At 35.2% G+C, this 25993-nt stretch overlaps 2 protein-coding genes across 5 annotated transcripts in view; one reads left to right on the plus strand and one right to left on the minus strand.

Annotated features, from left to right (window-relative positions):
- LOC137389425 (ubiquitin conjugation factor E4 A-like) overlaps nt 1–7512 on the plus strand; it is a 35993-nt gene extending 28481 nt beyond the window's left edge. The window contains exons 16-20 of the mRNA XM_068075497.1: nt 434–547; nt 1232–1480; nt 3624–3875; nt 5830–5987; nt 7380–7512. Of these exons, the coding sequence (XP_067931598.1) occupies nt 434–547; nt 1232–1480; nt 3624–3875; nt 5830–5987; nt 7380–7494 (888 nt within the window). The 3' untranslated portion in view covers nt 7495–7512. The remainder of the gene's footprint in view (nt 1–433; nt 548–1231; nt 1481–3623; nt 3876–5829; nt 5988–7379) is intronic.
- Nucleotides 7513–7518: 6 nt separating this feature from the next.
- Nucleotides 7519–25993, minus strand: part of LOC137392602 (thyroid hormone receptor beta-like) — a 95467-nt gene continuing 76992 nt past the window's right edge. For 2 of the 4 annotated variants that reach the window (XM_068079021.1, XM_068079020.1), the window contains 7 exons: nt 21522–21725; nt 19552–19759; nt 15552–15592; nt 12986–13174; nt 12384–12467; nt 11475–11579; nt 7519–8873 (listed from right to left, as the gene is read on the minus strand). In XM_068079021.1, coding sequence (XP_067935122.1) covers nt 8337–8873; nt 11475–11579; nt 12384–12467; nt 12986–13174; nt 15552–15592; nt 19552–19759; nt 21522–21725 — 1368 coding nt within the window. In that variant the 3' untranslated portion in view covers nt 7519–8336. The remainder of the gene's footprint in view (nt 8874–11474; nt 11580–12383; nt 12468–12985; nt 13175–15551; nt 15593–19551; nt 19760–21521; nt 21726–25993) is intronic. The other 2 variants (XM_068079023.1, XM_068079022.1) reach the window with 1 other exon arrangement.

A 25993-nucleotide genomic window follows, 5' to 3' on the forward strand; every position in this document is an offset into this window, starting at 1 on the left:
TCTGCATTGCATGAAATTACTGTTATTTTACTCTAATTGTTTACAACTGTTTTATATGCTGAAAAGTTATATAGAAAACCTCAAAAGTTAATGCTACTTGCTCAATACTAGTTATGTTGAAGAAAGTCTGTTTTGCAATAGCTAAACTGCATCCCTTATACAGCCTATGCTCTGGTGGAGCAGCTCCCTAAGCATTCAGCCTGAAGTTGCTCTGCTTATATCCGTACATATGCTGCCTTTTCATTGGCCCATCAGTTTCAATAATATCATAAAGTACGAGTTTCAATAATTAAAATAGGGGTTCGTTCTGTACTGCTAAGGTGACAGATGATGAGGCAACCGAGGCATGGGGTCATAGCCAATACAATGACTTTGATATTCTATCATTATCTTCTTGCTAAATATAATTCTCTACTTCTGCTTTACTTGGCAGAAATTGTCTGATGCAGCTCTCGCTGATATAGAGAATACTGATCCTCCTCTTTTTCTCCGGTTCGTTAATCTTCTTGTTAATGATGCCCACTTCCTTCTTGATGAGGCGCTTGGTGTAAGTACACTCATTTTATGGAACTGTATTCTTACACGTGTAAGCATTCGTCGCCCCTACTGTTCGAATTGTAAGATGAAACCTGACCCGACTGTTTATGAACCAACTCAGAGTTAATTGTAAGATGATTAATAATATTTATGCATTGCTTATGTCTTCTCACGCTTGCTCATTATATGATTGGTTTGCACTTTTTCTATTCGATAATGTTGTTGGAAACAATAAAAAGCTTATAGCAAGTTGTCAGAGTGACAGTTTATCTTACGAATAAGAATAAAGAGGTTGTACAGTGCCAGAGTGTCTAACAATTAAATATAATTACATTAATTATCAATTTATTTAATTTAATTATTAATTTAATTAATTATTATTAATTAATTATTTTGTCCATGTGTTATTTCAACAATATAATGAAAATAAATATTACTTTAGTTGTATCATGTCACACACTCATATTTATGTACTTTCTATTCATTTATTGGTATCTTGTCTTTTCTTTAGAGTTATTCATTTTTTCATTTGTATGTCCTTTCGGTCTGTTCAATATCAGGATTAATTCACAGCTTGCGCTTTCTCTGATTTCTGAAAGGGGCAGTTGCTTGCTTTAGTTAGTTGGATAATTGCCGTGAAAGTGGAAGCCTGATTGTTGTAGTTTTGTCCTAAGGACAACCATGCTGTTTTTAGTTTATGAAGCAGATTAGAGAGAAGGAAAGTGAGAGAGACAGCTCATCTTCTACTCTGCGTGGAAGGGAACTCGAACAATTTGAGGCAGACCTTGCTCAGATTATCAATATTTCACGCTTTTACAACTCAGCCGCAGTTGACACAACACACACCCTCGCTTTGCTCACCTCCAATTGCTCTGAACTGTTTTGCCACAGCATCATGGTCGACAGAATATGCGCCATGCTAAACTATTTCCTTCTAATGCTGGTGAGGAGCTGGACATTCACAAACTATTATTTCTGCGCTCCACATTTTGGTAAAAAAATGTAAATTTTGTCATCATATATGAGAAGATACAAAAATGTTTTCACCAAACGAAATTCAATACCTTTAATGTCATACTGTACTTTACAGGTTGAAGGTTAAAGGTTAGGAGGGCAAATTGGTCGCTATGCTCCCGATATTATTTTCCTCATGCTTGTAAGAAGGCTATTTCCCAATTCCTTCAAAATTCTAAATCAAATAGTTTGCAACAAAAATTCAATTGTTCAAGCTAATAAATCACAGTGGAACCTCTCCTTACAAATGACTCTTCAATACAAAAATTTCTGGCTACGACTGTCTTTTGGTAGAACTTTACTTCAATTTATGAAAAAGCTTCCGTATTTTTTTCGTTTGCTTCCCATGAGTACAAAGCATCTCACTCAAGTTCATTCGCTGATGGAAGTCTGCAAATGACAAGTGTTTCGGTTTCGTTTGTAGTATAATTCGGAATTGTCATATATCACATACAAAATAGGATAACTTTTGTTTCTAGCAATTTAAGTTCTGAGTTTTTTGTATGACATAATTTTTCAGTTCATGCCGATGTCAATAAATACAGTCAAACATGGATAACTCAAACTTCACAGGACCGAGCGAGAGTGTTTGAGTTATCAGAGTTTTCAAGTTATCAGAGCACTGTCACAAGTGCATGTATTTAACAGAAGATACATGTACATATACAAACTATATATAAAACCAAAATATAGGTTGCTTGTAACAAGTTAAAGAGCCTCTCATGTAAAGTTTTAAAATTTTTCATCAGAAAGTATAGATGTTTTTCTATCACATGAGATTTATTTGTTTCATAAAGGTCATGTGACTGCCGGATTGTTTTGAGACTAAAATTGGCAAAATTTGATCGCGGTTAAAACGCTCAGAAAAAAGACATCTTTTTCTTTTGAGCGTTTTAACTAAGATCAATTTTGCTGATTTTAATCTTAAAACATCCTGGCAGTCACATCACTGGGCCACGAATCTATTGTGGACATTTTATCCTTATATACCCGCATATAATCACTCTTACAATATGCATTTTGCATGTTGTGTCTATCTTTATTAAATTTTTATCGCTATTACTTTTTAACGTTTTTAGTTTGGCTGTAACTTAGCCGACGTGTTAGCGACCCCATTAATCAGGTTTTATACGGTTTCCTAATCGGTTCCATTATACGATATAAATAATAAATAAATATGTAAATAAATAAATAATATTTAAATATATGTACACTATATACATATAGGGAGCGCTTTACTCGCTAGGAAGGCAGAGTAGTCGTAGTTCCGCGACTAATTCAAATTCCTTCGGATTAAAATCAACCAAAGTTTGTTCCTTCGGAAAAAAAATGTTTGAGTTAATGGTGTTAAGTTCGAGTTATCTAAAGCAATTTATCATTGCGTAGGAACGGACCAAAAAATCCGTTCAAGTTAACAATGTGTTCGAAATATCCGTGGCCGAGTTATCCATGTTTGACTGTATTTCTACTTACGTTCTTAAAAACATTATACAGAGTTACAAACATTCATTATGAGCAACACAAAACCACAGCAATAATGCAATACCCAAAGCCAAAGTAAACAAACAAACACATATATGTATCATTCAGTTTGTATTCGTTACTTCTCAGTTCTTTCTTCTTTTCATGTGTACTTTTTCCATTTATTATGTAGTCATGTAATTCCTAACACATATTTGTTTCAGGTTTGAACAATTACATGTATGTATAATGTATACAAATTTTTTGTACGAGTTTTGTGGGTGCTTGGAATGAATTAAGGCATTCATATGGTTAAATGGGTTTCTACTTCAGAAACTTTCTACTTATGAAATGGTTTTGAAACTGAAAAATTTTGTAAGTACAGGTTCCACTGTATTTAGGAAATTAGACTAATAGGACTGCAACTAATCATTAGTGAATTGTTTGCTAGGAAACACTTTTTTAAGAGTGCCATTGACTTACTTATTACAGTCTCTCAGATTTAAGGTTCATTGTATGTCATATTTTACAAAAGGGAATGTGTTTTAGCTTTTGGTTTGTAGCTTTGTCATCTTTAATAATATTTGACCTTTTTAATTTCAAAATTTCAGACTGGGCCGAAAATGAAGGAATTTAAAGTGAAAGACTTTGACAAATCTGAGTTCAAGCCATCAGTTGTTGTCTCAGAGATATGCCAGATCTATTTGAACCTTTCGCACAGCGCCGAGTTTTGCCAAGCGGTCTCCGCTGATGGCCGATCCTATTCACCACAGCTTTTCCCTCAAACTGAGAGAGTTCTTAAAAAGATAAACAAGCCATCTGATATGATTCAAGCATTTAACAGTTTAGGTGTCCGCATTAAGGTATATATATATAACTTTATCTACAATTTCTGTGGCACAAAGAGGGCAGGGCAGGCATATTAGAGCATTTGGCCTGTAGTCACACAAGCCTGTGGCCTGAGAACTGTAGTCACACAAGCCTGTGGCCTGAGAACTGTAGTCACACAAGCCTGTGGCCTGAGAACTGTAGTCACACAAGCCTGTGACCTGTGAACTGTAGTCACACAAGCCTGTGGCCTGAGAACTGTAGTCACACAACCTGAGCTCTGTAGCCTCACAAGAGGTCATTATTGGTGCCGAGACGAGTAGGCTATGTTAAATTAGCAACTCCAATTTGCTGACTTGCACCAGCAGGCCTCGGTTCGACAGCAGCACAGTAAACTGAGCTATTTTTATTATTTTATTATTCAGATGCCTTACCAGTATTACAGCAGCAAATGCACTATTATATAGTTGATAATACCATTAATAATATAATTTATGCTTTTTAAAGGTTGACTTGCAACAAAATTCACATTACAGTTATTTGATATGAAAAGATTCACCATGTCTTACTCTGTGGTGTTGAAGGTGCAAAATATGTGGAAAGGTGATTACAAGCTCTTAAAAGCTAAAAAACGAAGAGAAAATCGTGGCCCCACGAGACCACTGTAGTTTGGATTCCCTTTCCAAAACGGCTCAAATGTGATGTAGTTGTGAGAGATGGTTTCTGTTTACACTCTCATGCAATCTTATTCGTCGAAATATTTTCACAAATATACTTCACGCATTCAATAAAACTATGTCTATTGTTCTTACGCGTTTGTTTTATCATCATCGTAATGCTGTCACTTTTAGCAGTGATATCTTATAACTTACCGTAAAAATTCATTAAACATTTTAACCTTACCTCGAAGGAGTACATATAATTGTCTGATAATCATGACGAGCCTGTTGGTCACCTGTGATAATCGAAAAGTGCTGCAAAAATTATTTGCGAAGTATTGGGTCACATGATCAGATTACGACTTGCCAATTAGACTAGGCCGAAACAAAACTGTAAAGTAGCGAGCATCTATATATGATATGGGTCTTCGGTGAAACCCGAAGTGTTTGTCATAAACTAGTGCTACGATAAGTTTTATATTGAGCTTTTTATTGGCCTTTCAATTCACGTGAGAACATACGTGACAAGACAATAACCAAATTCCGTGGTTAGGTCATCGAAATAAAGAGATTCTAATCTACGGCAGCTTTTCGTTTTTGTGCTTTTAAGAGCTTGTAATTGCATTTCCACGTATTTGGCACTTACAACACAACAGAGTAAGACATGGTGAATCTTTTGGTGTCAAATAACTGTAATGCGAATTTTGTTGCAAGTCAACCTTTAACAATTTTTTCAGCCTTATATTTTTCTGTTTGTTTTTACATTCTGAAATGCAGCAAAATATGGCTACTCGACAAGCAAAAGACTGAATTACTTCAACGCATTATTAAAAAAACTGCCTAAACGGATTGATGTGTCAAAATTTTATCATGAAATTCAAATAATAAAAACACTTTTTAGACTTTTCAATCTCATTCGTTAACAAGCAAGTTTATTTTCACAAAATATTAACTACAGCAAATTGTTGGGATGCAACAGTAAATAGGATAATAGATGATGAATATTGTTTTACTATGACACAAGACAAATCACATGGTAGACAGTATTTCATAGTCACTTGTGCAATCACCTAGAACATGTTAATTTAAAATAATATAGCTCTTATATTCACATCCAGTTTTTTATCTATAAAATATTTAACTGTTTTCTTTAGGCAGTCTTTTGTCTGTTACATAATATCTTGGCAACAACTTATCAAGATAAAAATGGTTTATTCGTCGAGTATGAAGCCACATTTCTGGCAGTTTGTAAAAGTTGAGTGAAATTATCTTTGCTGAGAATTGTTTTATTCTTTATTATCATATCATAGTAGTTTGGGAATTTCCATAGAATGCAGCTGTACAGCAGATGGAGGATGACGAGCTGAGCTCATCAGCTCCAGAGGAGTTCCTTGATGCATTGCTGAACACGATGATGAAGGATCCAGTGATATTGCCAAGCAGCAAGCAGAGAGTCGACCGATCTACCATTGCTCGCCACATACTCAGGTACTACAACTAAATTAAGGCTCGCAACTATGTTAGATATTATGCCGTGGTATAGTTTAAGGCTTATATGTCTAATGTCTGTGATACAAGACTACTGGACAAAAGCTGTTAGACCTACAGTTGGTTCATGTTATCTTGGGCTTATATATGTGAGGTTCAGGAACAGTATAAGCAATAAGAAATAAACAACGTCATCAGGTAGCGTCACAGAACAAGCTTCATAGAAAAAACCTAACTTTGATTTATTTGTTCTGTTTGCGACTTTTATTGTCTCCACCTGCTATTTATATATTCTTGCATTGCCCAAACAAAGCTTTCATTACTGTGTTAACTGCGATGAAGTTAGCATTCCTCAAATAACCTTCCTGAGATGACTTTAGGAAGACATATTGTGCGTCACCCTAGTGTTCACCTCAATGGGGAGCCAATTCAAACCAAAAGCGCTCACTAGTCTAACAACCTGTGTTAAAGATAAACTTCGGAAAAAATTTACAAAATTTTAATTGAAGGTATCGGTATTTTTTAGCATTTGCGATCATTTTTTGTGTTTAAAGTCTCACTGTCAGGATATTTCAAGATTAAACTCAACAAAACTTAATCTCGATTATAACACTCAAAAGTGTGATTATGTCTACAATTGCAGAGATCGACAGAATTGCGACGGGTAATGCTTCAACTTGAACGCAATGGCCGAAATCAACTAACGCAACGATAACAACTAGTGATGCCATTTCGCACGTATTTTTCTTCTGAGCATTTTAGCCACGATCAAGTTTTATCGATTTTAATTTTAAAACTACCTGGCGGTCAGATCACCTCAATCAAAAACAATTTTTAAAGTTTTGTATTACTTATTATTGTTATTCATTATTTGACTTTTTTATTCTTCAACTCAAATTTTCCTCTTGAATGAATTTTCCTCTGTGATTCTAAAAGACACATCTGGAGCAACACGTTGTTATACTCTCGTTAAAATAAACAGAACAGCAGTTGTATAGCTGTGGGCCTTTTGTAAGTCTGCAGATTACCTATCACAAGATGTAAGCTGCAAACACTTATTCTTTTGTTATAAAACTGCGAGATTATTGATCTGTATACCATTGTTGACCTAAAAACCTCTCTGTAGCAGTTGCGCATTCCCGTTAATGTAACACCTAGAACAACGCTTCTCAATAATAATTCAGCTGCTGATGAACACTGAGAAATCAAGCTAATAACATGTTTTACCATTCATTGACAAAAGCATGGAGTAACACTAGTTATCACAAAACTTTGCCAAAGAACTTATCTATTGCTAGAATATGTTTTGCAGTTGAATCAGGTTTGTACTCAATTGCTTTGAACGGTTTTAAATTGTTTGGCTACTCAAATCATATTTATATTATTTTGCAGTGATCAGACCGATCCATTTGATCGTAGTCCACTTACCCTGGACCAAATCATTCCAGACGCAGAACTTAAATCAAAGATTCTCACCTGGCTCCAAGAGCAGAGAAATAAACTATAGTATTCCTCTATCGCCTGTAAGACACATGAATGGGTTATCAGTGGGTTGGCATATCTTGCTCGGCTATTGGTATTGCGCTAGCACGACAGACCCTGCCAGCTCGCCACCATAATCAGCCCTGCCAGCTCTTGTACTGGTTTGAGGAACACGGCACATCAGCATATTCAACTGGTGCTAATACTAGGGTTTGTCCACTTGCACCAAGTATGTATTTGTACATGTATGTGAATTTATCAGATCTCCATGCACAACGACACAGGCATAATCTGCTCATCTACAAGTGATATATTGATATCTGGAAGCATGAATTAAGAACCTGGTTACAAAGCAAAACTGTAAGTTTAGCCAGCTCAGTGCTGGTGAAATACGCATCTGAAACCATAGATGTTAGTGTAAGATAAACTAGATTTGACTCCATTCTATAGGAAATATTATGGTAAATATATAAATGGGTGAATCGACGTATATGAGCATTTTGTAACCTTGACACTCGCAATGGCAGCACATACTCTGCTTTATACAAAAATTCGAAAATACATCTTCACATATTTAGCCATAACAATTGCAAAGTAGTCTATAAAATGATATAGAACATGGAGACTTTCCGCTACCGAATTTAAGAAGCCCCATTGTTGGAGACTCACAGAAAATAAATCAATAAAATGGAAAACAACAACTCTTTTGACTCGAAGGCAAGCAGCTTCGATTCAAAATAAATTTCAAGATAGAAAAAATCTTAAACTATTCATGCAAGCATAACGAACATAATTGTATCAACATTTTCAAATCTCTGACGATACGTAATTAATACCTATAATACGTATAGCATTGAACTCATGAGATCAATGATAGTTTTGAGAGAGAGGTAAACAAGGCGTCGGGTCTCGCAAGAGCAGCTCCCTAAGCAGTGGCTCAATAGCATCGGCTGAGCTACCTTCCTGATTAGCTATCGCACCTTGTGACATGAAAGCATAGTTGCGGAGATCTGTAATCTTCATGACAATGCGTGGATAAATGATCTTCTTTGCTTCTGAACAAGGACGCACGCTGCATAGATATGCCAGAAGCAATTCACTGTAATGCGACAAATGCTGATCGACTGTAACCTGCTGATCTTCGCTGATCGTCGTTCTGTCAACGGTGAACACAATGATAATCATGGCAAGAATCATGGCTGTCTTGTCCTCCAAAGCGGCTGTTCTGAACGAGCTTATAAATTTTAGGTGCTCCTTGTAGATCTCCTCACCAAAGATCGTTCGAATAAATTCAAGCCGAAGATGTTTGCTTGAACCAGAAGTTGTGTCCACGACCGAATATCCTCCGATGTCTGGATGGTATTGAAGGGCTGATCGTATTGCCATAATATCCATCATACAATTCTACAATGTACAATATTTTAGAAGTGTTTAGGCTCATAGCACGCGAGAAGCAAATCTCTACCAGAAGGTCGTTTAAAAAAGGGTTTAAAGTAACCAAGCCTACGCCTTTTTTATAAAATGTTGCCAGTCGTTGATGGCCACTATATGGCCAAGTATGCGAGAGGCGGCTTTCGAGAACAGCATCACTCGGTCTTTCTCTTTGAATTAGCTTGAAAGTTTTTAAAAGGCCGGCTAAAAGTTATAAGGAACGCGAAGCAAACTGCTAACTGGGAACAGATGCTAAAACAATAAGGCGACAATTATACGATATAGTTGTCGTCTATATGACAATATATAAAAAATAACAATATACGACAAACGATATACTATACAACAATTATACCAACTAAGAATATGTCTTCAAACCTTCACACAATTTAAATCTCAAACTAACCTGTCAACACATTACAACACTTGCCATTCGTTATTTTTATTACCCCTTCCACCCTCCTCTACTTGTGGTTATAGACTGGTTGGCTATCATAAGTCATCAGCATTAAATTCCTTGCCAATTTGGCTGAGGAAAATTGATAGTCATGATGGTTTTAGGGCTGCTTTGAAGCAGTACTTGCTGGACTCTATGGAATAGATTTGTTCTGATTTCTTTTGCTTGGACTATCCATGTTTTCTTCATTAACAATCTCATCTGTTAACTCGGGCTCTGTGCCTCGAATAGCCATGCTACTGCTCATATGGGCCTTCATTACACTTTACTTTTTCTATCATCTTGTTAGGAAATGATTTAATGCAAAATAGAATGAACAAACAAAATTAAAGTAGGTTTAGTGAAAGATTAAAATTTAGCTTCAAGTGTGTGTTTAGTAAGCTAAATTCATCAAGTTTAATTCAAAATTTCTATTCTGCAGGGTCACAAAAGTTTAGTGTACCAAATTGTGTTGCTCTCAAGTGTCTCTCAGACGGCCGTAATCCACAACATCTGTCTCGAGGGTAAAAACTCCATAAAGTAAGGTACATAGTGACGTTACATTTTTTTGCAGATCATAACAACTATGTAAATATTCGTTACTTTTTAGCAGATGTACCGAATTACAGCAAAACACGTATTTTTTTGTAATATCCTGTTTGGATGTTTTTTCATAGTATGATAACGGATTAATTTGTACTTGAGTAATAAGGAATTTCGAATCTCATTTTTTGTAGCACTAAAAATATAAAAACAACTAACTTTTAGCTATATATGCATATTTCATAGGTAGCAGTCAAAAGGGATGGCAGGCAAGATTTGAATGCATCATCATGTAAAGGGCACAACCAAGGGAGGCAAATTTAAAATTGGTTCTGACAAACCGATATGCGAAAAATTCACTGCTATATAAATTTTGTGAAATTTTCTAGTCACACCGTATACAACGTAAGATTTAATCGCAAAGTTTTTTCCAAGTCATAATGTCCATTTCTACAAGATACTTTTTACCAGTTGATTTGTCTTCCATAATGTGTCATTTGTTAGCTGTGATTAGTGCTAATGTTTGGAAAAAAATCTGGACAACCATGCATATGGCAGAGAAGACTCCTGTTCCAAATTACTTGTATTTCTTGTGTATGTTCTTTCAAAAACTCGCAACCACTTTTTAAAATATCCACAAATTTTAAGCACAAAAGTGGAAGAATGTTCTTGGACAAGTTTACAAAACATTAAGACAATTTTTCCTGAACTGAGCTTTAAGGATCGAAATAGCTACAGAAGCCCGCTTACAATTCTATTTATTATGTTACTGTTTTGAAAAAAATGCTGACCAGCATGTTACATACCTATGACTTTTCAGCCTTCATATTAATGAGTTCTTTTAGTACAACAACATTTTATCTCCCGTACTAAAACTGACATGATTATAAATTATAGATATTAATTTGTCTTAGCCATAAATTATTTTTCAGATGGCTTTATTATAATTTGTCATAGGAATAAATTTACAAGTTCCATAAGCATCCAAGTCTGTGTAGCACTTGCGTTTACCACTAATATTATGCAGTGTTCAGAGGAAGGTTTACCACCAATAGTATGCAGTGTTCTGAGGAAGGTTTTTCAACTTTAATGAGTAATTTTTAAACATAAAAGCCACTAGTACAAATAAAATATAAAATAAAACAACCTGCAGATGAGTAGTGAAACCTTCATTTGTTTTGCTAATAATTTTAAAAGTATTGCAGATCGCAAACAAATTGACCAGCAGACGCTCTTGATGGATTCTGATCATATAATCTAACAGCTACACATGTGCAAAGAAAATCTCTGGCAAAAAAAGTACAATTGTTCCTTGAAAACTATTAAACATTCATATGATCACCTACATGTAGTGTGTGAGACGGAAACAATCAAATTTAATGCAACATACAGAATTTTAGTTAGCTTTATGCTTTTTGAAAACTTGAAATTGTTTGTGTTTTGTGAACTTGCAAAGTTTGTTTTATCTGGAAAAGATAACTGCATAAACAGTCGATCATACTGTTAATGTAAAACCCATTCAAAAATGTCATGTCGAGGCAAAACAGTGAACAAAATTAATGCAGATCTGTTTTATGTGGGAGAGAGAGCCTTACCTTGAGCATGGCGAATTTAGCAGACATGTGAAGCTTTTTAAAATGGTCCAAACTCATCAAAAATTTAATGAATCTTTCAGCAAAGCTTTCTACCATATTGAGAAGCTAAAATGGAAAAAGGAAATCTCGGTAATAGGATGATGAAATATCACAAATCTAACAATAAGTCTATCAGTGAGCTTTCTAACATAATCATAAGCTGAAATGAAAAGGAAAATATTGGCAAACACTTAAATTTTAATAACACGCATAACTAGCCAGTCGCTAGACAATACTGGTACGAACGTAAAAATGAGATATCGTACTGTCTTCGTCTGGCCGAACAGAGAGAAAATGTAGAGGCTCTTCCTACCGAGATAATACAATTGTCCGAGTGGAAAGAATTGGCTTTAACCGCGATATAGTGATTGAACCTTGCGAAAAACCGAAAATAGAAGTTCAAGAAAACACGAAAAAGTATCGTGTTTCATAAGTTATTAGAATTCATAGTTTCAAATAATATGCCATTTAGCTTGTGCACACGCTATACGGTATATGATAATGTCTTTGTTCAATATGTTTTGTCTAGCTCAGTAGTAGAGAGCGGGGATTATAAACATGCGGTTGCAATCTCTATGAGTTGAAATCCATCAAAATGCGGAATTTTAATTCCAAGATTTTAATAGCTATAGCTGGACATACACAGACAGACACACAAATGTTGAGAAATATGTATATAGATTCATGACATTCTTTATATATCATGATATTCATTGCAGTATAGCAAATTTGACTGTTCTTCAATGAAACTAGTTTGTTTTGAGACAGGACTTGTACGTGTTAATCACCACTAGCACATGATGAACTGAAGCAATTCATAATCTATAGCTACATTAAATAGAGTAGATACATATAGGTGATCGTACCCACCTCTGCAGCATGCTGGGGTTGGTCTGTCAACTTGCGAAAGATTTCACCATCCACACAATACTGCTTACTATGCTTTATCAACTCCTAAAGTCAAAGAAATGAACAGGTGGATCCATATGTAGATGTTAGTTTAATGTAACATGTATTATGTGAGCTGATATATATCAGTGTATATAGTGAGATGTTTAGCTGTTTTGCTATTCCAACCGGCTCCAGTTTTATAAGCACTAGTATCAAACAACTAACAGTGTGCCAGCACTGAAGAATAGCAAACAGCAAATCATGTTATTTTTGAAAAGCAATGAAAACAGCTTTTTATTTAAAATACATGTTTAAAAGAAACCAGTGTAATTGTTGAAACTTTGAAAACTTTATAATAGCTATAATTAATGAAGTAGTTACCAATTAAACATCGATGAGAAGTCAGAATGCTTATAAAGATTTTGTATAAGCGAAAAAGCACCCGTGACCACTTAGAACAAGACAATCACCAAAATCTATTATTTATACATTTTTGAGAGGAGACACTTGTTTTACTAAAGTGCTAATTTCAATACTGGTCAAATACAGGCCTGGACAGGAAGTCCAGATCATCAACTCACTATGTCTTCGGAGAGGTGACGAGTATCAGGGGCATCTATAAGCTCATGAGCACGTAATATTGCATCAATCTCTTCTTTCTGAGAAGAAGTGAGTGGTTGAGGATGGGAATTTGGGGCAGACATTTCTTTGATTCTACTGTTTGATGAAGAGGCCACCTCTGATCTAGCACCTTCACTCGCTGTCTTTTTCTAAATAAAAAGGTTTATATTTTGCTAACATTCCGCTCATGAGTATCAGACAAGCTAATTTTGTTTAAAGCCTATAACTGATGTTGTGACAGACTCGCAGTAACATCGCTTGCTATCTGGGTGAATTGTGGTTGATTCTTGTCAACATCTCAGTTTTTTATCTCACAGGTTTCCCTTCATGTTCACCAGTAATACTTTCACTGCAGCACTTCAGCGATTGTTTACTAAAAGCTTTTTTAATGTCTACAAGAATAGCCATCATAAGAATTTATTTAAAATGTGACTGGGTTATTGTCTGTCTAACCAGTTTGACTGTGGCATAACACTGCTGGCCTTATCAGATTGTCTAACATCATATACATAAATAGCTTTGATGCCTTGCAGTTGCAAATATGATTTGAGTACACAAAATTATTTATGTTAAACACTCTCTGATGTCATATTGGTTATAGCACTGACTATGTATTAAATTAAATGCTCCAGGAACTAATTAGTCTGGTGTGGTTTCTGAGTGAATCACTCTTTAGAGATGTAAAATATAGAAAATAATTTGAGCATAACATCCATAGCAAATTTCAAGACTGCCAGGGGGATGCTACCCTGATGTCATTACTGTGGGACTAGCTTGTTTTACTGTCTGACTATGTTCCAAAAGAAGTTTGAAGCCCGTGACCACTTGTGAACATCAAAGAATCAGAGCCAACGTATCAAGTGTCTGATTGGTTGCATGACATTCCAAGTGTAAAAAAGTGAGTTGATTGTTTCCTGTAACGTTTAGCTCTCCATGAATTATTAAAAATCAACACAAGTTCTACTGACACATAATGATGCCGTGTATTAATAGTGAAAGTTTGTTACTACAGTTCAAAACCTAATTTGGTTTGCTAATAGCGCCAAATTTGAGGCCAATGTAATATTATTTGTTTGCCATATGTGGATGATAGTCTAAAAGAAGAAAACTGACAGGAATGTCAATTCCTAGTACAAATTTGTCAGATTAGCCCCTGAATGGTTCTAACAATAACGAATACCGCAGGTAATTTTTTGAATCAAATCACACAAAAATCATCAGTTTTGCTCAATAGGCTATAATAATTCAATTGCTTTCGAGAATGGTGAACCATATACTCATAAACAATGATGAACAGAAGTTGTCTACTCTCAAGATATAGTTACTCCAACATGGACTGATAAAATATCACAAACACTTAAGCAAAACTAATCTTTATACAAATTTTAAACATAACTAGAAATTCCACTGTCATACAGCCCACGACCAAAGTGATATTGGAAAAAAGAAAGGGTACTGATGGTTGAGAAATGCAATATTAGCAGTCAAATAGGATAACTGCAATGGTAGCTGTAATGTACTGGGTGTGGGTGTTATTATATACAACAAACAGCAATAATGAAAGGAAAAGATTATATGTTTATATCTCTCCTCCTGCAAAAAGAGAAATGCAATATTGGCCAATATTAGAAGTAAAATGCACTGATATTATTAGAATAACCAATATTGTTAATATAGCAATAATATAAAACCAATGCACAATTTTGTTTACATTTCAAAACGTCATAGCTATCAATATCTCGAAGTTGTGATATTTATATAGATTTTTAGAAAATCTGTACTACGTAGTCATTGTTCTGTAGTCATCCAAACTTATAATTAATTATTTTAATAATCTCATTAGAACCGTTAGAAAAAATATCATCGTCATTCCCTTTACTTAGACTGCGTTAGATTTTTAGAAAATCTGTACTGCGTAGTCATTGTTCTGTAGTCATCCAAACTTATAATTAATTATTATAATAATCTCATAAGAGAATGAAAAAATTGAAATCGGCAAAAATGAAACGATTTCTGTACTCCTATGTTAATTGCCGAAACCTTCGGCAATTCGACAATGCTATAGACTGGCGAAAAGTGTACGTTATTTTTTTGCGAAATGCGCACGACTTGATCGTTCTATTATCTGTCGACCGCCGTTCCAATTTCCGGCCTTCACTTTTATTAAACCAAGCTTTTCAAGCGTTTTGTGACGATTTTCGTCCTAATAAATCTGTCTATTTGTGTATAATCCGATCATATGGGTACGTTTTTAGAGAATTTCGATAATTTACAAAGACTTGGTAACATATTTAAATAGGCCTATATGTGTTTTGTATCGTTATTATACTTTAACTAATCTACAAAACGATGGTTAAATTTGTTGATGAAATTTTTAAACAAGGGCTCGTCTCATTGTTGATGAATAATTTTCGCAAGTTGTGTGCACATGCATTTATCATAAAAACTCCCTAACTTCGCATCCGCTCGTTTGGTCATGGGATAAGTTAACTCAAATGAGTTTTTATTGAAGCTTTAGATAAATACCTTTCTGACTGGCTTTTTTCGACTTGCTCGTGCTTTTTCATCTGTAAAAGAATTCAAAGTATAGGGAAAACCACATCATGAAACACACGCACGCACACACACACATAACTAGAACAAATTTGCGAGATTAACATGCCCCAAATGGCTCTAATAATGACGAATACCGCAGATATTTCAGATCAAATTGAATTTCGAATTGAATTCGAATTTAAATCCAATCGATGTTCAATCAAATTTTTAACAATAGACTAAGAAAAATACAAAGGTCACAGAAAATTGCTAAAACAAACACAAAATAGCATTGTGAAAAATATCATGAGCAGCGCAACAAACATCCAATTTTCCGCCGCAATGATCAGATAACTAAAAAGTGACAATGACTATAAGAAAAGCAATTGCTACTTGAAAGTCATATACGGCCTTTTAAATGCAGTTGAACTAACAAAAGTTGAACAAAACTAAGAGTATTTAAATAAAGTAGACACTCCTACAACGTAAATAATCCGTTCAGGGAACATTTACTTTATAGGAATTTTATGTTATACGAACAGTAAGATGCATGTAGATTTCATAATCCATTCCAAGATAGTCCCAAACTCACTCCTTTGGTCCTTCAAATAAATACTAGATTACTTTTTAATTTAATGACTGTACAATATTTGTAGTATTATTGGTTGGTATTGACAACCTTTCTTTTTCTTGTCACTTTCACTCGGTTTATGGTCCATTACTTGAGTAATTTTACAATAGGTTAAGGGGAACATACACTGTCCATGTACATTGATATTTGCTAGACAGTTATGTAGTACGAAGCAAAAACTTCACATAAATTCTTTATGTTATGTAGAACTTATATGTTATAGGAGGTTTATATTATGCAAGAGTCTGCTGCAGTCTTTTAGCCATATATCAGATGATTGCCAACTGCCTGTGCTGTAAATTAGAATGATTTCTCGTGTTTGCTTGGCAGGCGTGATAGGTACTTACAGACATGAGTTAGTCAAAAACCACACAAGGACTTGGAAGATTTTTATCAGTTTTATGTATTACAAACAAACGTATGCAACTGGTGACGCTTCACAGATAAAAGGTTTTGAATACAGTGGTTACTACACCAAAGAGAATTATATCTATATGCTACAGACTCTCATTTGTGAATGTCAAAAAAAGATGTTACTGCGTACTAGTTAAAAATAATTGAGCAAGAGTGCTTCAGTGTTTATATCTCTGTTAAAGTGGCGTTTTAGTTTTGTTTGTTTGGTGAGCACTTTTTATTAACTTTGTAAAAATGGCTCTCAAATTTTACAACATTTAATACAAAAAAATAGAAATCTATAAGCATTATAGCGGTTTTCTACTAGATTCTAAGTTTGTGCGTTTCCAAGGATAGAATGAAATCACAGATGTATTTGCTCACCACTGAAACTGTGAAACCTGCAATTGAATAAACATAATTACAACATATGGTTTCCATTATAATATAGCGACTTTATGAAACATTACGAGCACAAAACTTTTGCCGTCGTTAAAAACTGTTAGCTTTAGCAGAGCTTATTCATATAGCCAAGGATGAGTAAAGTAAGAAATACCACAAAAACGCCCAGGTGTTTTGACCACAAAAATTGTTTATTAAATTTAACTTAGGTGTTAATGGCTTGAGTCCATAAGGCGCTGCCAAGCTTGGACGGTGTATAAATACCAGAAATACTTGCATCAATACTTTGAAGCCTGGATCCAAGATAACTCGGAAATATATTTTTCCACCTGATCCTATGTCCAAGTAAACTCGGATTCAAAGTGTTGATTTCTTTTTACGTACTAGTTCTTTTTAGACTTCCATACTTTTGTATGGAATAATTTTTCCATAATTTTAGTAGCCTTGTGTGGTATAGGATTTCAGTATAATTCCAAGTTCAGTTCTTGAGATATAACAAAAATAACGGTGACACTTCTATTCGAATCAGAAATGAAAAATGGCTGCCTACAGTACACCAGTTCTTTTTAGACTTCCATACTTTTGGTTTACGTGAAATTAAGAAATTTTGATCACTCAGACGGTGTGTGTTTTTAGCATATTTCAAAAGCTTCAAGTTGATTGGATGATTATTTCTTGAGATATTGCCATAATAATGAGGACATTTCTAACCGACTGAGAAATGATAAAATGGCTGCCTACAGAACACTAGTTTCTAGTGACATGCTGATTGAAACTCATAGTGATGAAGATAAAATATCAGGCAAGCAAACTAAAAAGTACTAAAAAGCTTCTCCTCGGCAAAAAGAGCTTTACACTAAACTATTTGTTTATTGTTTATTTACTATATTTAATTTATATCTTTTGATTGAGTTCTATAAACTTGAGGCTCAGATATGAAATTCAGTTCATAAGGATTTGGGGCTACCCAAGTATTTTCCCAGTTGATTAAGAATGGTTAATACAGTCTAGAGTCAGAAAGGTTGCTTGTGTATAAAAGGTTAGGTTTACAAGAGTTCAACATGTTGAAACACAGAGTCAGTCAGTAAAGATGGCCTGATCTCCTTTTCTCTAATCAGTCGGCTGAATGCACAGCGCAACAAAACCAACTTTGGTGGCTTCCTTGACCCAAACACAACTATTCTTTGAGCAATGCAAGACAATGATTGCAGATTCGGGCTGAGCAAAACAATTATTAACTAAAATTATTAACTTTTTATTAGTTCTGTTGCGGAGAACTGTTCCACGTGAAAGAAATACAATTGAACTGACCATGCAGCGGATGCGTATGAAATTGTATGAAATAGCCCACGGCTAACCAAGCCTTAGAATTACTCGCACAGTAATACGAGTGTTAAGGACTTGATATGATGGAAAGTTGTGTGAACATCATGCGATTGCGTGATTGTGAGTGTTGATTGCAGGTCTTAAACCTTATATATTTCTAACACAGTTTCTCATAAAGCCCACACACTTTGTTTCCACACAGGCATACAGCAATATTCATGTATCAAAGATATAAAATTTACATGACATTTTTTTAACAAAATTTAAATTTGATATACATGTATACAAAGAGTATACAAAGAGTATACAAAAAGTATACAAAGAATCACTGGCTCCTTATAGATAAATGCTAGAAGACAATATGTTCTGATAGCTAGGAGGCTGCTACTTTCAACACCGGTTCTTTCATACTGTAATGGTGAGGTCATTCAGAGGTCTACAGTAAGACGTCTATGGTATGAGGTCTATGGTAAGAGGTCTATGGTAAGAGGTCTATGGTAAGAGGTCTATGGTGAGACGTCTATGGTGAGAGGTCTATGGTGAGAGGTCTATGGTAAGAGGTCTATGGTAAGAGGTCTATGGTAAGAGGTCTATGGTAAGAGGTCTTTGATGAGAGGTCTATGGTGAGAGGTCTATGGTGAGAGGTCTATGGTGAGAGGTCTATGGTAAGAGGTCTATGGTAAGAGGTCTATGGTGAGAGGTCTATGGTAAGAGGTCTATGGTGAGAGGTCTATGGTAAGAGGTCTATGGTAAGAGGTCCATGGTAAGAGGTCTATGGTAAGAGGTCTATGGTAAGAGGTCTATGGTAAGAGGTCTTTGGTGAGAGGTCTATGGTAAGAGGTCTATGGTGATAGGTCTATGGTATCTGTCACGGCACTCTAGATAATGCTTGGTTCAGATCAATGTTGAATGTACGGCATGCGTAGTGCTGCACCCTCTCGTGACAAGTAGGACAATTCTCTTGTGGAGTGTGATCAGGATTTAGTTGGTCATTCTGTGATTTCATAGCTATCGTGGTTCATATTGATCACACATCTGCATCAGCTTGCATAGCAGGACGCGGCACCTCGCACGCCATACATACGACGTCGGTCTGAACCAGGCATACAGAACTAGTGTAGGGCTTGCAAGCCCCAAAGATCATAAATGAGCTCTCACTGTTTTAATAGAGCAGCATCTAGAGCAATGCAAAAATTATCATACCTTAAAGCAATGGCAGCTGCAAAAAATGTATTTCACCTTGTATGAAATTCTTGTCCATCCCTCCTTCCAGGCATTTCTTAAGTCGGCAAGCCGGGCAATGCCTGCGAGTGTTAATATCCAACACACATTTATTGTCGTAATCGCATGGCTCTATCTTTGTCTTTGCATGACGCCGAAAGAATGCTTTACATGATTCGCAGGTGATGGCACCGAAGTGATACCCAGTGGCCTTGTCGCAGCAGACCTGGAAGACAATATAACCTTAGCAAATACGGACCAACAAATAAAACAAGTCTGCACACATTCACAAAACGAAAGTTTAAATCTTACATTTAGCCATCTGATATAGTAATATAAAATTAATATTTATAACATGATTTTATAAAATTATTACATTATATAATGTTATAACCTAAATTTATAACATTTGTTAAAATTAATATTAATTTTAATAAATGTGTTTGTGTAAAAAGAGTGAGATATTTATTATAGGAGCTGCAAGTAAACAATCAGTATATTAGTCTAATAATTTTATGAAATCTAATTGTTGTTTTCATAACAAAACTATAAAATATTACACGATTATATACCGGAATTTTAGTGAAATAATACTTTCTGTATACTGCAGTGTAATACTTTATATAAAGTATTACACTGCTATGTACCGGGATTTTAGTGAAGTAATATTTTCTGCTCAATAATATTTTTTTCAGCGTGCAACAGATTTAACAATGGCAACAGCCGTGATTACAACTGTCACTATTGACAGAGACATAATACGGAAGGCAAAGTGAGATTTTACACCAGTGCATCGCGCAGGTTTTGTTGGCGGTGCCATTGGTATAATGCCATTGTGCATGACACAAAAACATGATTGATTCATTAGACGATTGATAATAATACAGCCCTTTACTATCGTTGCGACAGCCAAAATTAACGGCTAACAGGTTTGACTGACAGTCCAATGAAGTCAGCAGGTAGGCTTGATTGTATTAGAGACAGTCCCATGAAGTCAGCAAGCAGGTTTGACCAATGATATACAGCCCCCAAGGATAGGCGAAGGCTATCATATGGGCAGGGTTTATTGATTGTGCTCTGTTAGAATTGTGCTAGTCTGGGTTTCGGAGCTAACACAATTCTCGCGGGGCGGTCGCGTTGCCTTGTTAGGTTTTGGAAAACACGGCTCGCTGTTATCGAGCCATTAGCTCATTCAGTCAGTAGGCCCCTGCGGTTCACAATAGCAAACCTTAAATTTCTACAATGTAGGGGTAACACCTAACTAAAAAAATGGATCCATGGAAAATAAAACATGTCAAATTATCTGCTTTTACTAATTTTGAAATTGGTAGGTGTCGTAGTATATATAATCATCTAAAGATAATTTACCCAAAATCACCCGAACAACGGCCTTTTTTTCCTAGTTTTTGATTAATATTTTGCCACCCCTAACATAAAATGACAGTCTTTCATCGTTATCACATTGTTTCACCTGGCCAATAAGATGGGACAGCAGGCAAAGCTGTGGAGTGTAGTTTTCATACTCAAAATCTAAATATAAAACCGAATTTGGGCTATTTTACGACTGCGACTATTAATATCGCGAATGCTTGTGAATGGCAACTGACTGATCATAACGGTGACAATATTGGGCAACTATATTTATTTGACAACAAAATTAAACCAACAGATCAGTAAAATAACCACTATTGTTCATAATATTTTTAAATTTACAAGAGGCTTTATTTGTTTGTTCTGTTGCTGTGTTCGGGTTCATCCCAACTGAGCTCAATCATTAAGCCCCGTCCACATGATGCCCGTCGCCTATCCTTGTGGGGGCTGTATATCATTGGTTTGACTGACAATCCAATAAAGGCAGCAGGTAAGTGTGACTGACTCTATGGAAAAGTCAAGTGACTATGTTGCCAATACAAACACCCTAGGCATAACAATTGGGCAGTCGGTGCAGACTATTAAAGACATTAAATATCTAAAATGGAAGCTCATACCACGCAGACAGCAGTGCTTTTGTCCACGTTGTGGTGCCGAACTTGTTTCTTCGGCTTCTCCTTAGCTTGTACATCCGATGCACCAGCCGTATCTGCAGAATCTGCTGCTGCAACTGGTGGGTTAAGTTTAGAGGCAAGGGATTGGCTAGAAGTAGGCTGGTTGTTGTGAGAATCACCTCCCATGACCGGTAGAGCTAGCCCTTCCTAAAGGTAGCACACAGGTCATACAAAAGAGCTAATCGAGTGTAAATTGCCTAGAAAATTATAATTCTATTTGACCTTTTCAACAGTCTCACTCCAAATCCTTTTAGGAAGGGATGTGGCAAGACTTAGGAATCTCAAACAATGTCTGAAGGTCAGGTTAGGTTACAACAGCTAAAGAATGTGAAGTGATTATGCTGCCACATATGTCCACAATATCATGTCAGCATTGTAAATGTAGTAAGTTGTTAAGTTAGTGACAACAGTTGAAGAATGTGAAGTCGCTACGCTGCCACATATGTCTACAATATCAAGTCAGCATTGTAAGTTTAGTAAGTTGTCAAGTTAGTGACAACAGTTGAAGAATGTGAAGTGACTATGCTGTCACATATGTCTACAATATCAAGTCAGCATTGTAAGTTTAGTAAGTTGTCAAGTTAGTGACAACAGTTGAAGAATGTGAAGTCACTACGCTGTCACATATGTCTACAATATCAAGTCAGCATTGTAAGTTTAGTAAGTTGTCAAGTTAATGACAACAGTTGAAGAATGTGAAGTGACTACGCTGTCACATATGTCTACAATATCAAGTCAGCATTGTAAGTTTAGTAAGTTGTCAAGTTAGTGACAACAGTTGAAGAATGTGAAGTCACTACGCTGTCACATATGTCTACAATATCAAGTCAGCATTGTAAGTTTAGTAAGTTGTCAAGTTAATGACAACAGTTGAAGAATGTGAAGTGACTACGCTGTCACATATGTCTACAATATCAAGTCAGCATTGTAAGTTTAGTAAGTTGTCAAGTTAGTGACAACAGTTGAAGAATGTGAAGTCACTACGCTGTCACATATGTCTACAATATCAAGTCAGCATTGTAAGTTTAGTAAGTTGTCAAGTTAGTGACAACAGTTGAAGAATGTGAAGTGACTACGCTGCCACATATATCTACAATATCAAGTAAGCTTTGCTGATTTAACAATGTATGTCATTTATTCATGAGCTGTGACATTGCCTGAAGGTTGACAGACATATAAGAGAGCAAAGGTTTGAAGAGATGTTGGCACTTGGAGTCACACAAACATTGTGTCGTAATACCCCTTCTCAAACTATCCAGCATGTCTCATAGTCAATTTTTTTTCGTTCAACAGCAACTTACAACATGAGCATAAAAATTTAAATCAATGGAATTTTTTTATTACATTTTCAGTCAAGAATTACTGCGATTCACCGTTTCACAGACTTTCTAGGTTTCACTTTGGCAACAAATTAGGATAAAGCACAGAATCGTAAAGTAGTATCGTCAGCAACTTGAACTATCAAAAGCATGTGATGGGCTGGTGACCTAGTAAATAGTTAGTTAAGAATCACAAGATGAAACCAAATTATATTTTTGCAAGATTATAAAATCACTGGTGACAACCGGTGTTAGCCTTATTAATGTTACATAAAAGGGATGTACATGTGTTTGTAAAATGACAAATTTTACAAATTTTTGCAAAGACAATCTTAGCTTTTATTTGGCACTCATGCTGGTCTATATAATTTTAGACGCAGTCAAACCTTGACATACAAAATTTATCTATTCCTATATTTATTTTTTATTATAGATTATAGAATCACGAGGTGACGCCCATGCTGAACTGATTATGTTACACAAAAAGGATGTATTTGCAAAACGGTGAAATTTAATACTTTTTGACGGAAAGACTTAGTTTTCAGTAGATACGTAGAGTAAGCTGTTATTCCAGAGGTTCCCTTCATCATAATTATTATATTATTATGCTCGCATGCACTCATCATTCAGAGCAATATTTTAGTGACTTGCATGTGATTGCTGTGAAAAATGAGCCTACATTTACCAAGTGCCAAGCATTAAGCTGCCAAAGTCAGCATGATGCTTAACTCATTCGCACCCGACTCGAGTTATCTCGCCTCTGAAATTTACCTACTCCTTGCATTGTTATTTTTAAATTATAGAAGAAATTGTTAGATTAGTTGAAAAGAAAAGCTTCTGGCCAATCAGACAAATGTACAAATATGCCTCAAGGATGTTTTTTGCAAAAGTTATAACCAAAATACTACAACCATATTGACATCTACCTAAACCGGAAAGCATCATGGCGACTTTAAATTTTATCATTCGCGATCAATTTATTCAACCCCAGAAGGAAATACGCAGGTTCAGAAGTGGTAAGACAGTGAAAGACTGCATAAATCAAATTATAACATTATTTTTAATGCTTCAACGTTTTAATCAACTTTTAATTTTGCCAATTTGAATCGTTATGCTAAAATAAAAATGCACTTTTCAGGCGGTCAGCCGGTCAGACTAACGTTATCATTCAATTTTGATAGGATCATATTGATTCTTAGAGCTGTCTATGAAGTCTGAAAAGTTAAGAACAGAGTAATTGAACATATTTTTATTAGTTGAAACATGTTTATGACATTTTATTTGAGTTATATTGGCATATAGATTTGCTATGCTTTGAAGGATGATGCTCGCGAGAAAAAGTTCAAAATTAGAGTTTCATGATTTTCATGTTCATGGCTAACGGTATACATTTATGTATAAATAATATTAATAACTGTGTATTGTATGTAATAAATAAGTAATTTTAGTCAAACTTTGTATATTTTGCAATTTTTATGGTGCAAGTCTAACTTAGTTTCAGCAAAAAACAATTTTTCAAAATTGGAAATTTTCTGAAATTACCTTCTTTGAGGCACAGATCTACATGAAAAGGATACGAGTTGTCTATATGAATGTAATATCATTTGAAAGAGGAGACTTGGCTGGTTCTTGTGAAACTTGAATGAGTAAATTATCTCAAGTCTGTCTTTTGTAGTAGAAATTTGAATTATGGCAACTTTCAGAAAATGAGTGGTATTTGGGCCTGGAAATTAGTCGGGTGCGAATGAGTTAAAGATGTGATTGCATCAAAAAAGTCGATCAAATAAAATTAAGACCAATAAAAAGCTAAAAAATTAGCAACAATTTGCTGTCATTTTGTCTTCGTAGACTAACCCTGTCTAGAGATATGTGTTTAAATGAGGCCATATTTTAAGACGCTCATATTCGAGAGGGTGCTTCATTCATGACGTAACGAGTGATACATGTGAAAAAGAGTCCACGAGCGATAAATATGAGATCTCCTTTTTAGCCAATCATCAGCACGAAATTTATATATAGGTCATATTAAATGTTATCGCTCGTAAAACGTGTCGTCTATGATCTCAAAGTTAGGGATTTTACTGTAATATTAGATCGCATCGACATCGATATTTATTAAATTAATTAACATCGTTACTTTAATGAATTACGCGATCAACAGGTTTTATTGATGAATAACAGAATTGTAACAATGCTTCCAGTTCCTGCGAAGGTGACTCTGAGTTTTCTGAGCATCAGGTGGTTAAAGTTTGGGGCACACAGCTTATAGTTCGAGTTGACAGGCGTCAGCAGCGATATGCTGCAGAGGAAGATAGGAGAATGGAGGTAAATTTATCTTTTACTTTGAGTCTCCTATAGATATACTGTTGTGTTTACATTCAGATTATATTTCCCTGTTTGAGACTATAATGTAATTTCCTGTGCATGCGTGCGAGATATAGATGCACAGTGAGTTCTTGATGACTTCTTTTTAATCAATAGCATCTAGCAATACAATGGCTTAGATTGATGAACAGGTGTTAAATATACTAAAGGTAATAATTTTAGTACTCATGAATACATTTACTAATTAATAAACTTATAAATGTTTCCTATCACCAATTATCGTTTCATAATTTTTTATCGTTTCACCTAGCTATAACATTTGCTTCACATTTTCTTTGGCAGTTTTAGCTAATAAATTAGATTTATGATTAGACTTTATGTTCACTTCTCACTTGTAGAATACGAGGTAAATCGATGGATCGATGCTCATCTTTAACTCCCAGAAACTTGGCTTGGCGCACTTATGCTTTTGTTGAACATTTATTGATTTTCAAAATTGCACTCGCAATCTATCCAACTCCCAATTTGAAAGCTTTCAGTAGATACGCATTAGAAAAACATATCTATGGATGACATATATTTATTGCATTTGCTTTATTGATTAAAGGATGGTTATGTTGTCCCACCAGCGGAGCAGCTTTGCCAGGGTGGAAACTGCCATGAATGGGAAAGAAGGCTTGATTGTGTGCTGCATAAACCATGATATGTTTTGTTAGAGTTTGATGCTGTAGATTAATTGGTCCTATTATATGAGCTGAAACTATGTGAGTG

The sequence above is a fragment of the Watersipora subatra genome, chromosome 1 (genome assembly GCF_963576615.1).
Source record: "Watersipora subatra chromosome 1, tzWatSuba1.1, whole genome shotgun sequence".
NCBI classification, from domain to species: domain Eukaryota; kingdom Metazoa; phylum Bryozoa; class Gymnolaemata; order Cheilostomatida; family Watersiporidae; genus Watersipora; species Watersipora subatra.